Genomic DNA, 14,355 nt, shown 5'->3' with positions numbered 1-14,355 from the left:
GTTGTTTGTTTGTTTTCCACTGCTTTTGTTTCTAAATTGTATTAAAATAACAATAGGTGATCAAATTTTTCTTCTGACAGCAGAAACAATGTAATAGTAAAGCTATGCCTTGCTTAAGAAAGCTTTTTGGTGTTTCTCACCAAAATGCATCGGGTGATTCTTTGAGGCTTAACAAACAAAGCTTTTGAATACATTTCTGTCTCCGTAAAGCATTTGCAAAGCTGAGGGTTTTGAATATTTAAAACCCTGCATTGTTTACTGTAAACTCTCATATAAAAGCTGGTATTCAACTAAAATCCGGGGGAGTGGCCCAGCTTGAATAAATACAGGCCAGTCACTAATAAAGGCTGGGTAAAAAAACAAAAACAATGAAGGAATTACTCGCAGCCTGCTACAATAGCTCACATGGTAAATTAAGTGTGATGTACCTTTCCACAGCACTAATTCCATCAGTACAACAACAGACTTGTGTTATACTCATTGCTCTGATGTTCTTATGTTTCATACTCTAATTAGTTACAGTTGTTTCTCCTTTGGCGTACACCTGATCGATGTTAAATTGGCGTCATTCAAATTCAACACTTGCTGATGTTCTTTGACATTAAAAGCCAGTAATTAGAGCGCTTCCTGTAGTGATGGAATTAGTGCTGTGGAAATTTTTACTGAAGTTATCAAGACAACAGGTAAAAACAGAGGATATTTTGAGTTTGCATCAACTGGAGAACAGGGGGGAAAATAGAAATAAAGTCCTGTCCTTGTCTTTGTAATATAAATCTGATCCAAATAAAGGTCTGGTTTTCTACTGATGGTGGTAAATAAAGGCCCTGTCATTATTCGAGAATTTGCAGTACATCCCTTTTTTGTGAGCTAGCACGAAACAAGCTGCAGGAATGTGTGTGGCTTCACCTGGGGGGTTCGCGTGTGAGGCAAAAAAAAATGTGCTCTTGGACCCCACCAATACCCGCATGAATGTGTCCCTTCAAGTACACTGCACACAGCACTCCACATAATGCAGTTCTGTTTGTGTGCCTTATCTACCAGAATACACAATACAAACAACAATAAAGGTCTAAACAAATCATTAGGTAATGATGCAGGACGTACCTGAGTTGTGCTTCACGGGAAGTTGAATTACCAAAAACAATTGACAAAGTTAAACTGGAATTTTCCCACAGTTGGTAATCCATTATATAATTTGATACATTAATATCATATACATAATCCTGCTGTTTTGCAGGGCTCAGTAGTACAGCCCACGCTTGTTTGTTTAGGGGCGGATGTCACAGTACTGGTGATCCTTCTGTGCAGTGATCTCTGGGAATAACAAGACAAAACAACACAGCAATAACTGCTTGTTCCAGAAGCTGCAGCCAAAACACACACACACAAAAAAAAATTGTTGAGTTGTGGATTATCAGTTTGACTATGCATGAAAAGCCTAATGCTTTTTGTTCCTGCTGCGTTACTATTCAAACCGCACACTGGAACACTATTTCTCTATTGTGCAACTCATCTATATTAAACTCTCAGGACTTGCTGTTCTGAGCACTAAAACACGCTAATCTCCCAGGGCTGTCAGCAGCACACAGTAGCGTGTCCTGTCTATATTGTAAATATCAAGCGAAAGGCAGTGCTGACAAAAGGTTCCTGGTGGACACAGCCTCAGTCAAGTTGAAATTTGTTATATCTTCTTTCAGCTCATGTCTGTCCACTCTTTACTTTGTCTCCCTGTGTTATTTGTCAGCAGGGTCTCTCCTAGGGTCACTTGTGACACACCAGTACCACAACTTAATTACCCGCAAACCTGAGGGAAAAATAACCAAGAGGCACTCTAATCACTGTGATGCTACTGCCAGAAGTAATGTGAAAGTCCCTTCCTTGCTTTTACTCTGTCACCATGCATTTCATCCTTGGGGCTGGCTTCTCTATTTTCTTCCTCCTCTGACCTCTCTCTCATCCCTCTCACTCCCTTGAGAAAGTTCCAGTTGGTGGCCTTTCTCCAGGGTGACTGATGGCAGCTCCATGGGCAGACTCATCCACACTTAATTACCCACAAGCCCCTTGGAGGGCAAATGTAGAGTAACTGAGGCATGCGCACTGTGCAGCCCCCTTTTGTTCCTTCATCGCAGCACCACTGACTGGACTATTAAAACCCATCCACACCCATCCTATTTTCACCATATTACATAACAAAACCATTTTTGGGAAATTCCACTCTGGAAGAGGATTGTTATTAGCATAAATATCGCTCAAAGTTTATACATTTTTAATGAAATAATCACTTTGAGTTGACATTTCCCCCTTTGGTTATTCCAATGCAACATAACTTCAAACCCACAGAACTGTTCCTCTTACATTTTCAGACAGACCAGCGGGGCCTCTGATTGGTCACAGTTAAGCTTCAATGCCTCTGGGTAACAGAGTTTGTCATGCCCAAAACCCAGAGTGATATTATGAAAACATGGGATTGTGAGTACACTGCAAATCAAGAGCCCAGTCGTTCTCATCCACAGATGCCCTTGAAGCTGCGCATATGCACATATGAGACACTGAGATCAATTTGAAAATTTATTTTCATATAAAAAGACACTATGAAAACATTAGAGGACTACTTTGTACAATCTTATGTATAAAAAGAACAAAAATGAGGGAGAAAAGGAAAGGGAGGGTTTGTCAGAAATAAATCAACTGGAATGTTGGATGGTTGTAGCAGTCGGTTTACACCTAAGCATCAAAGGCTGAAGGGGTGGAGGTGAAAGTGAACATAGAAATTGGCTTCCACATGGAATAAACTTGCAGGTTTGCTTATCAGTGTTTCGTATATTTTTTTCTGAGCTTGGCAGGCATCTAACAGAAGAAGAAAACATAGCTGAAATACCCTGACCAGCTGACCAGCATCATCTCATGTTAGTCACATCAGCGTTTCTCGTAGCAAACAAGATGCAAGATGATCCTTAGTAGTGGTGGCACCTTTGAATAATCAGTCAAACATCTCTATCTCAGTCAGTTGAGCAGCATCTCACTTACCGTTCTTGAGGATGAAAAGTAAAAATCCAGTCTCTTATTGAGCCTGAAAACTCAATGAGGACTGAGAGAAAAATGACAAAATATGGAAAATCTCACTGATAAGACGTAACAAAATCTTAGAGTGCATTCTCTCTTTCTTACTTACTTTCTTTCTGCAAGTTACCATGGGAACAAGGCTTTATGGAGATTCATCTAGACATTTCTCTCTAAAATGTTCAGTTTTACAAATAAAAAAAATCTAATTTGTCTGTGTCAAGGTCAAATCTGTTTCATTTGTTTTTTTCTGTCATAGAGTAACACCCATTTATTGAGATTGTGTAGCTTTCGGAGTGCTGCTTTTTTTCGGTTTGGACACACTGTACAATAGATTTGGATCCTTAGCTTCACAGAAGGTCAGGTGAATGTGACCTTAACTGGGCAACTTGAGGCCGAACCTGTCTCGCTCCCCTGGGGGGAGGCGAGCTGTACGTTTGCCTATCAGCTGATTAGCTTGAAAGGTTAGAAGGGCCCCACTCTTGTCTCGCCATCTGCGCTGCGCTGCACTACTACCACATTAGGGATCTTTAAACAGATGGTTTGAGGGCTGCATTGGAAAATGTCAGGACAAATCGCCATCCCTGGATAATTACTGTTTTGAGCACTCCCCCTTCTTAATCTGCACCTCTAGCTTTCTCTATATATATTTTTGGATCTTTTTCCTTGGAGACCATTTTCTCTCACACATGCTAAATTGTCTCTCATCTCTTTCTACAGAGAGCTGCTTTGACCATGGAAAGAAAAGTTATCGAGCCATAAAAGTTACAATGTACATATTTTCTTACATACTTTCCAAAGGAAGTATTGGACACTGTTGGACCTTCAATTTCTCTAATCATAAATAACAGTCTTGCAAATCAAACTGTCCTGTCCTGTTTTAAAGAATGCAGTCTTGTATTAAAAATATTAAAAAGTCTAACCTTGACAAAGCAGAACTAAATCATTTCTGTCCAATCTCCAAACTCCAATTCCTATCCAAAGTTCTAGAGAAAGTTGTCTACGCACAGCTTCTGTCTTATTTAGACTCCAATCAGGCCTCGGTTTCAGATGACCACTGCTGTCTTTAGGTCTATGTGCTGTTTTAATTTTTTCACACTGCAGCACAACTTTTGACACGGTTGATCATTGCATTCTTTTAAACTGTCTTAAGGACCAGGTTGGCATCCAACTCAAGTTGTTGGCCTCCTACTTAACATACAGGTCCTCTGTTAAGATTTGAACCTTCTCCTTCACTAGTGCCACAATCACATGTGGAGTACCTCAAGGTTCCATTTTAGGGCCCATTTTATTTGCTTGGTCTATGCTCTCTTTAGGCTCTATCTTCCCTAAACACGTCTCCTTTCACTGGTATGCTGATGACACGAAAATATACCTTCCATTGAATCTGGGGGATTCTGACTCTATGACATCCATCCTTATTTGCCACCAAGATGTGAACTTCTTCAGTTGAATGACAACCAGACAGAAGTGACAAGTGTTTTTGGTCCCCCCAACACCACAAGAAGTATAGCTATCCCCTCAGGGCCAATTACATCAAACTTTCATGCCCATGCCAGGAATCTTGGTATCATCTCTGACTTTGCATGGACATTTGACAAACAGATCAACTCTGTGGTGAAAGGCTACTATCTTCAGCACTGCTAAACTGAAGTCCATCCCCTCTCTCAACAATATGAGGACTGTTACCATTGCATTGATCTACTCAAGGCTGATTATTGCAACTCATTGTACCTGGGTATTGGTCAGTCCTCTTTGTCTTGCCTGCAGCTGAAGGAGAATGCTGCAGCGAGACTCCTAACTAGTACCAGAAAAAGAGACTGCATTACACCAGTACTAGCATCCCTCCATTGGCTCTACCTGTCAAAAACAGGATTGGATTCAAGGTTATTTTATTTGTTTTTAAAGCCAAGGGGTTGGCAACCCTGTGCATACTCCTCTGGCCATACTCCAATTCTAGATCCTAAGAAGAATTGTTTTTAATTGTTCCCTGATTGGGGCTAGTGGGTGAGGGAGATCACACCTTTGCAGTGGCAGCTCCAAAGCTTTGGAATAGCCGTTTGTCTTCTTCAATCAAATGTTATGTGATCTTTTATTCTGTTTTCTATTTTACATTTTTGCACATATTTTGATATTGCCTTGTATTTCATCATTGGCATTCATTGTTGTTATTCGTGCCTTTTCTATTACTTGTGCCTTTTTACTTTTGATGCCTAAAATTTGTACAGCACCTTGGTCAACTGGTTGTTTTAAACCTTTGATATAAATAAATTTGATTTGATTTGTATTTGTGGTGTGTGGAGGGCTGATTTGCTAATGTAGCAACAGCAGGAAACTGGTGGTCCTCTTGTAGTGACTGAAGTACGGATGTAGAATGTCAAGTAGAAAGAATCACTATTGGCTTTTTTTTTTTTCCTCTTCAGTGTGTCAAGTCACCTTGTTGCCTTATGTGTGACTTTCTTTCTTTCTGTTTCGCTCTCTCTTTCTGCAGCTGCTGCGCTCACAAGTGCAGGATACAATCATACAGAGAGGGATCCATGTGAACGAGGAATTATACAACTGGCTTCACTGCTAAAATCAAGATTTCATGCCTCCTGGGAGGGTGGGCAGAACGAGCAGAACAGAGAAGGAGAGAAGTGAAGGAGGTGGTAGAAGAAAGCAGAGGAAGTCATGTGTGATTTTAAATTGTTGGTAAAAGAAGAAAAAGAGTTACCCCGTTGAACTGATCAATAGTTCACTGTAAGCCATACATTTTTGACGCTGAGAGATGCTAAACAGAGCTAGCATAGATTCCATTTGGGCTGAAAATGACTGAGATATTATCTTTTTCTGGCATCACTATGATTGGTGATGGCTGAAATGGATTCAGATGCAGCAATCTTTAAAGGCCTTTTATCTCCAAGCAGTAGGGGAAAAAAAGAATCTGCATGACAATAACTATTCTTCTTTTCCCTCATGGGTAGATGACACGCAGAGCATATTACCTCAGAAAGCAAGCTCACATTTATGTGCTGTGTGTGTCCTAAATCATTTTTTTTTTTTTTTAAAGTTCCACATGGGTTAATCCTCAGGAAATGAAAAAAAGGGAAAAAACAATGAAGAAAAAAAACCAAACAAACCAGTCTGAAAATAAATCATTTCTTCTTCAACAGTTAAACCATAGAACACAACTCAGTTGGAAGTTATTTGTTTCAGTCGTATTATTTTTTCATTAAAAGTTTCAAACCATACGGAAGGACATTCTTTAAACTAAAGCATAGAAAATACACACAAAAAATGGGGGAATACGATGTTGACACAGAGGATGTGAGAGGAATGGATGGATGGGATTGTTGAACTGGAACCTGAAAAAAGCAGAGAGGATGGCACATATCAATGAGCAGCTCTTTCCCATCCCCTATCCATCCAAAATGATGAAAAGAAAAAGAAAAAGAAAAAAAAGGAAAGACTGAGAGATTGAATGCTGTCGTCATCCATTAGAAGGGAAAAGGAAATAAATGAAAGCAGGGTGCCTAGGGGGGAGCTACCAGTGTGAGAAACCTCAGTGAGATTTTTTTCCCCTTGCTATAAAAAGAACTGAACGGTGCAGAAATATTCTTCTTTTTCTTTTTTACCCCCCAAATCATCAAACAATTGACAGAGATTTTCTTTTTTCTCCAGAATAAAATCAAGACATTTTTCTCAGAAATAAGTTTTCATAGGTTTTTTTTTAAGTTCATTTAAAAATTTCTCTCAATCACAGACGTGTCAAGCCCCTGTTCTTTCTTTTCAATAGTCTTTGTGAAAATATAGAGTAGAACAGTCTTCTTTCCATGTCTGTCCACTGCAGAAGTAAACAAATACAGTATGGGATCCGACAGAGCACATTGCAGGAGACGGGGAGCAGTGTGTGTGAGATCTTTGCCAAAAATCATGTACTTATGTATAGCTTTTCAGAAGTTCAGTATCTCTGTGTGCATCTGTACTGTATCTCAGCATGAGAGTGTGTGTATTCAAGTGAGTGTGTGTACATCTGCGTGTCTTCACACTTCAGTCTGGAAGTCTCCCTCGGATGAGTCGGGTGTGTTAGCAGAGGAGGAGTCCCAGTTCTTATTGTGCAGCTCCATTCGATCCTTCTGCTCACCAGGCACGATGGACAGCTCGGGAGTCATGGTCTTGAAGCTGTCCCAGGAGCTCTGGTCCTCCGGGGTTGACTTGTCCTGATGGAGAAGAAGGACAAGGAAAAGGGGCCATGTAAGGAAAGGTTAGCTGCGACCTGAGGCGCCACATGGAATTCGAAATCAGGGTCCAAAGTGCCTTTAGGGCGTGTCCATATCCACTTTAGCTAATTCAATGGTGGAAAAAACGATCGCTGTGCCAGGCGCATGGTTCAAAAGGGTTGTACTATCTTGATAATGCATTTTAAACAACATGATCTCTGGACTGGAAAATGACAATTGTGACTGTCTGAAAGACACTTGCGTAACGCTTGGCGCCGAATTGCGAAGTTTTGTGTAAGATAAAGCCCGAAGTCTCAGTTAAAGTTAAATTCTTGTTTCAAATAAGATGGGTGGTATTTTCATGGTTTTGGACATCATTTTAATCTCAATTGATGACAGTAGCAACATTACACAACAGGTACACAAACAGTTATATTAGACAATCACACTGTGTTTAAATAAATCACCAGGTTAGCTAAACTTATTTGGAGGACAAAAGGAAGATTAGTTGCAGTATTACCTGAATGATCTGTTCTCAACATTCCTCCTATTTTACATACCAACTCCCAGATTAACAATTGAGCAAATCCGGACACTAACCAAGGGCAACAAAAGTCCTAGATTACCTGTGCAGCAAGTACTGTGGTAATTCAACTGACTGCAAACTTGTGTTTGAATATGCATTAAAGCACAAAACTAAACTAAAACTAAATTGGTAAGGGCATTATTCTTTTACTTATTCCATCATTATTACCTTTATCATACAATTTTGCATGTTTTTGATGCAGATTTCAGTATCTTCAAGTAATAGTTCATGCTTTAGAAACACGCTTATTTGCTGTCTGGTGGAGTTACATGAAGAGATTCATAACTCTCTGTCCATTAAATATAAAGCTGGTTAGAAAACAACTAAATCTACCCTCCAGCACCTCTAAAACTCAATAATCACCACATTATATCTCTTATCTGAAGTGTAAAAATGACAATTTGCCATTTTATGAGCATTTATATGTTGGACTCCTTCTTGGAAGGCAGGTAGTTCTGTTTTTCTATAGATTAAACAAACAGCGGACTGACTCTCAAGAAAGCATGTTTGTTGATATACTAAAATGCACAGATGATATTCTTAAATAACTTTGCTTCCAATCAAAATTTTAACCAAACAAAATTGGGGAAGTGCGATGATGGGGAACCAGGGGCCTACAGTTAACACTTGCCCTGGGTCCCCGTGGTGGGTTAATACAACCCTGATTTCATGTTTCCAATTTGACCTATCATACTCACAGCAGTTATGTGCACACACACCCTTCCCGTGCGATGATGGATTATTACAAACATTTTGGCCTTAAAATAAATGGGTTGAGATAATCAGACTAAACTGTTGGCTTGTTTGCAACCTGTCTGATTATCTGGCTGCTCATGATTGTTGCCATGTCAGACAAGATTGCTTCAGCAATCAAATTTGGAGAGCACAGTTTTATCATAATAGGTAGAAATCAATGCCAGCACTATGAAATAAGACTCAAGTTGTAATAATATAAAAAATTCCTTTAAAAGCAGTACCTGGAAACCACAGTTTTGACCTGTGTGCAGATTTGGAGATGGATTCATTTAAATATACACTCACAGAAGCTTTGATCTTATGTCTCTAACCTTTGCAAATGTCAACATACACACAGAGAGGCTCACCACTCAGTGCCATTTCTTATAAGTTATTTAACCTTACAAATACTAAACAGCAACACCATACCTACCTGCCCTTCAAGACACCTCTCCATTTTTCCATCTTCTAAAAAATCTGTGCTATTATTTAGAGAAATGATCCCTGCCCTCTTTCATCTCCCACCTCTCCCAATCAGTAACTTTTCAAATAAAAGCATGAACCCTGCTAGACCAGGGTCTGTGATTTCTGCATGTGGTCCGCAGTTGTGCCCACCATGCATGTAAAATACATGTTGGGGGATTAGCTTCAAAACAGAATTAGAGGTAGCATTATGCATCAGATAAGGGCCATTATTCAAATCAGACTCGTTATCTCGTGGAGATAATGATTTCACAGATACGAGCTGGGAAAAGACATGAGGGATTGCCAGCCCAGATGAGTCTTGGTGGAGCAAAACATAGAAAGACAAAAAAAAAAAAAGAAAAAAAGAAAAGACAGACTACTCGTGATAATTTCCACAGACATGATGGACCCAGCTGCAGCAGAGCTTTTGGACTTCGTGAAGCTTGAATATTCATGCTCCAAATGAACATTCAGAATATGAATATTCGCAGAATTTTCAGCACCGTATCCTAAAATAAATGCTTTGTAAAGAGGATTTGAGAGCAAATTCTGTGATGTCCTTCACCCCCATTCATCAATGTTCCTGTTTGTACATACTGCATGTAATCCATTAGAGGACAGAGCGCTACTGTATATGCTCCTAAGATCTACCTCAGAACAACTCAGCTCTTTCATTCAGCTTCTGTCATTTTGTTTTCTCTACACTCTTGCCCCACAATCCCGCCTTCCTGTCTTTTTTACCTCCTCGTCAATAGTACTCACGTGTAATTCACGTCGAGCCTTTCACACCCTCAAACCCTGTCTATCTGAGACGAGCGCGCGCGCGCGCGCACACACACACACACACGGTTCATTCACTGATCTGCAGTAGCACAGCTCTGCCTTCCCCTCTTACAGTGTGATGATCGTCGCCCAAGCGCTAGGGGGCAATATCTGCCTGATTATCATTCTCCCTGCGTCACAGCCTGACAGTTGGTAAAATGAATACAAAAGGCATAATCTGGGAGCCAATTTGCATGCTAAATGCTGGCGAAGGAACATTTTGTAATGCAGGAGTGTGGGTAATGCTGCAGTTAAGCCCAACTTTATCCCTTGGAGACTAGGCTAACGCGATTGTGCTGCTACTGCGTGTCTATCCATTCCCTTTCGCCATCTCTTGCCTGCCTCTATTCCCTCCTTGCCCCAAAGCCCCATCTCATCCCTCTCTCTCTCTCTCTCTTTGCCAGAAACCCCTCTACTTACACTCGACGAGTTCTTTTCACCTCCGGCAGACGAAATGCTCCATCGCTTTTCCCTCTGTGGTGATGAAATGGGAGGGAGAAGACAAGGAGGGAGGGAGGGTAACGAGAGACAGAGAGAGAGAGATAGAGAGAGGGAAAGAAAGAGAGAAGGGGGGGGGGGGTCACAGTCACTGACAACTCTGCCCTGAAACAACAGCATTGTTCCCACACCTTCAGCAGGTGAACAGGCAGTCGTTGCTTTGTGCTCACACTTTACCCTTTCTCTCTCTCTCTCTCTCTCTGTCTCCATCTCTCAATCCCCTCTCACCAGCTCTCTCATGAGAGAACATAACACGTGTACACACTGACAACACGCATACACGAACAGAAACAGTGCGGCATGGTTATACACACATAATCGAGCTGTGTTGAAACAGGTGTTTTTTTTGTTTTGTTCTTAACATCCTGACCTGTGAAAGCTGAAGAGGAAAACTGAGGAAGCAAAGGCAAGGGCGGAGGAAAAAGACTTCTACATGCTAGGCACGACTAATAGCAACTACGTCTAATAAAAGGATAAAAGAAAAGGACAGCATGTGGGCGTAAAAAAGTAAGCTGATTCTAAAAGCCGTAACAGTGACTCTACTGTGCAGTGCTGGAGGCTTTACAGCTCATGTTTTCTAAATAATGTTGAAAGAGGATAACTAATCTGGTTATAAGTGCATGGAGACGCTATCTACACTATCTCCATTATTGATTTTATACTGTTTTGTGTTAACACGTTAAATAGTGAACGCTAGGTAATAAAGTGGACATTGCTGAATCTGTACATTCTGCCCCCGATTTATACACATGATCCTAACTTCCCCTGCTGTACTTCTGCAGTGTTATCAGTCGGTCTTTTTATGTCCCTGTCTTCCTCACGATGGGTGGTCCGGAGTTTGTTTTTGTTCACAACATGCACTGCTGTTCAGAAGTAACAAGTATTTTCCTACTGGGCTGGTCAGCGTGGGAGCTGGTGATGAATGCAGCAACAGCAGTGCAAAAAAAAAAAACAAAAAAGAAGAAAAGAAGTAAATACGAATCTCACAGTGTTTGGTGTTGCAGTTCCTTTGGTAGTTATGTTGACTGGCCAGCAGCTCAATACATTTGTGTGTGTGTGTGTGCGCGCGCGTGTGTCAGTCATTACGGGATTGGTGTGAGCGCTCATGTCATTTGTACTTTCCGAATCCCAGTCTACCTAAAGTCTGGGCCCAGCTTGATTCCCTACAGTGGCCCTTACAAGTCGGGTAATATTGACCAGTCAGTATGGCTTTTTTTTTTTAATTTATCTTGGCTTGAAGTTGTTGTTGTAAAGAAGTTTCTGCAACACACACAGAGTTTTATGCTCTTATTTCACTTCTTTCTCTCTGTTAAAAGAAGCAGACGAGACTGCACATCATTCTGTCTTGGAGAGCTGTTTATGAAAGTGTTTGGGAGTGTGTCTTTATATGTGTGCGCAGAGAAAGACAGAAAAACAAATCCTTCACTGTTGATATATAAGATTTAAGATTCAGATTCACCCACTCGGAGATTAAAACCATTTCTATGTCTTAGCAGATTGCCTCAGGGTGTCTTGATTTACTGTCATGTGTGATGTGCTCATTACTTAGCTTAGACTACATTTATTGACGGTTTAAATATATTTGGCAGCTGCGTCAGTGGTGGGATGTAACTAGGTACATTTACTCAGTTACTGTACTTAAACACACATTATTCAGAACGTTTTACTCCGCCACATTAATCTGGTGGCTTTAGTTTCTACTTTACATGTTAACATTCCCCATTCTAAACATAAGATCAGTTTATGCACTATGATGCATACCTTATCGTACCGTATAAAGTAGTACCTCCATCTCCACCAGCTACAACAGTAAAATGTTACTAAAACATCAGTGCATCCATAATTACAATCCAATAACATTAGATATACAGTAATAACGTAACAGTATTTAAAGTATTTAAATGACATTTTCAAAGCAGGACTTGTAGTATTCTTATATTACAATATTACTGCTTTTACTTAAATAAAAGATTTAATTATAGTTTCTCCATCGAAAAGCTGCATAAACAAAACAAATAGATATCTGGAAATAAGGACTAATCTACTTTATTTATTAATAGTTTCTTTTGCTCTACTTTACTCGTTTCCGGATGGCAAATTATGTCTTTTATTTTTTCCTCTATCATATTTGCTCTTGACTGACTTTTATACCACATAAAAAAGTCAAATATATCAGGGTTGGGCGACAGGAGTAGCGTTTTCAACTACCTGCAATAGGCTGAGCTTATGGCAATTTATGACAGACAGTTTTTTTTTCTGGCCAGTTTAAATCACCATAATGAGTACCTTTATATTTCTGCCTCATCAACCTTCAAAGTGTCAAACGTGGTTAAATATTTCATCTCTAAAAGTACAGCTTGTGCACCAACACTGGTTGTGTTGGAACCTGCAGTATGGATTATAATTGACTGATATCATACCTGATCAGTGTCAACCAGTTTAACAAGTTACCTACAATACTCCACTGTGGCTTTTTAGGAGGCATCATAGGAATACTATACTATATATATTATAATACCTTTGTAGGCATTGCAGGAGTAAATAGAGCAACAGTCGCCAATTGGAAATTTTTGCCTATAACTGCCCAGCAATACAAGTTGCAGGCAAACTACTCTAGGTTCTGAGAGACAATGCTGCAAGCATGACAAAGCTAAATAAAGAAAAACAGTTTGTACGGATTCAGTCGGAAGGTACACACTAGAAAAAAAAAGATGCTACCGCACAAACATCTAAAGCCTTCTCGGGATGCCTCTGCAACAGTGCTGGTGGATGTGGCCCACTCTCTGCCACTCAGAGCCCCCCTCATTTGGACCGTGGAATGGAAATTGTGTCTGGATGTGGGTAAGTAATGTGGCAGGCTGTCTATGAGAGATGATGGGGAGGACAGGTGGTTGCGGGTAAGTGGATTAACTTTACCTTTGTTGACTTGGATGCCCATGGCTCTGCTGACTGTCTGGCTACATTCAAACTGGGACATGACAACAAGCATGCAACACAAGGCCCAGTCAGCCAACAAAGGACATAAAACAGGAAACACACAAACAAAACAACAACACAACAACAAAAAAAAACAAATCAATAAAAAATGTAGCAGTAAGGCAAAGAAAAGACATACAGTGAGTGTGAGTGTGTGAGGCCCACATGAAACTTAAATCACATTTATACATGAAGAAAATGAAAGTAACATCAAACAATGCAGGAGTAGACTGAGTGGATACCAGAACATTTCTGTGACTTTACAGCTGTCAGTGAACCACAACTGGAGTATTTCAAGGTTTCTGTGCGTTTGTTTATTTGTATGATTATATCATCAAGATAATGATAGAATCCAGATTGCCAAATCAACACCAGCGTCATTTATTAGGCGGCACAAAAATAGACTAACTGGCCATGGCAGTCTTTAGCACCATTTACCCTTTAGCTGGGAAGGAAACTGTGTCACAAGTAATAAGGCCCTTCAAAGGAGCCAAATCTGGAGAATGTAGGGCAAATAAATTCCATTAGTGCAACACATTGCAAACAAACGAGCAATCAGACACACAGGCTTGGTTCGCCGCTGTCTGGGCCGGCGCAGTGCAGCGCAATGCAATCCAAGGCCAGTGTTCCTATAGTGAAAACTGTTCCAGCTAGTGGATTCGGCCCTTTTCACCTCCCTTTAATTGGCCCAAGGACACTAAATGAGCGAAATTAGTATTGTGCCTGTTGGTGCACGAAGCCAGTGTTGGGCTTGTTCCGCCTGGGCTAACCGTCCCCTCATTAGGAGCCACTGATAGAGCCAGTGTGCTAAAGCTACACTTCGCCAGCCCTCAGTTTTCATGGGCAATTTATGTGGAAGGATGAAAACAGTTGATGAGTTTATACTTGGCTCGGAGATGGGGGCAAGGAAATAATTAAAAACAAGCTAATGAGAGGAATTAATTATTCAATTAATGCCTCAAACGTGCCACCGAGGGCTCAGTTTAGAGGGAGAAATGGGAAAAGGAGGGAGAC

The 14,355-nt window shown here is 40.5% G+C and overlaps 1 protein-coding gene across 6 annotated transcripts in view; it reads right to left on the bottom strand.

The window, feature by feature from the left end:
- Window positions 1–2,555: 2,555 nt before the first annotated feature.
- Window positions 2,556–14,355, bottom strand: part of adgrb2 (adhesion G protein-coupled receptor B2) — a 148,528-nt gene continuing 136,728 nt past the window's right edge. For 3 of the 6 annotated variants that reach the window (XM_087169804.1, XM_087169799.1, XM_087169801.1), the window contains one exon: window positions 2,556–7,259. In XM_087169804.1, the coding sequence (XP_087025930.1) occupies window positions 7,083–7,259 (177 nt within the window). In that variant the 3' untranslated portion in view covers window positions 2,556–7,082. Of the gene's footprint in view, window positions 7,260–10,287; window positions 10,342–13,281; window positions 13,334–14,355 lie in introns of all 6 variants that reach the window. The other 3 variants (XM_087169802.1, XM_087169803.1, XM_087169800.1) reach the window with 2 other exon arrangements.

The sequence above is a fragment of the Seriola lalandi genome, unplaced genomic scaffold (genome assembly GCF_002814215.2).
Source record: "Seriola lalandi dorsalis isolate HSWRI2012SDOR001 ecotype SW California unplaced genomic scaffold, Sedor1 jcf7180002054916, whole genome shotgun sequence".
In the NCBI taxonomy this organism is placed as follows: Eukaryota; Metazoa; Chordata; class Actinopteri; order Carangiformes; family Carangidae; genus Seriola; species Seriola lalandi.
The sequence above is the reverse complement of the archived record's forward strand: the minus strand, read 5'-3'. Positions and strand labels throughout refer to the sequence as shown.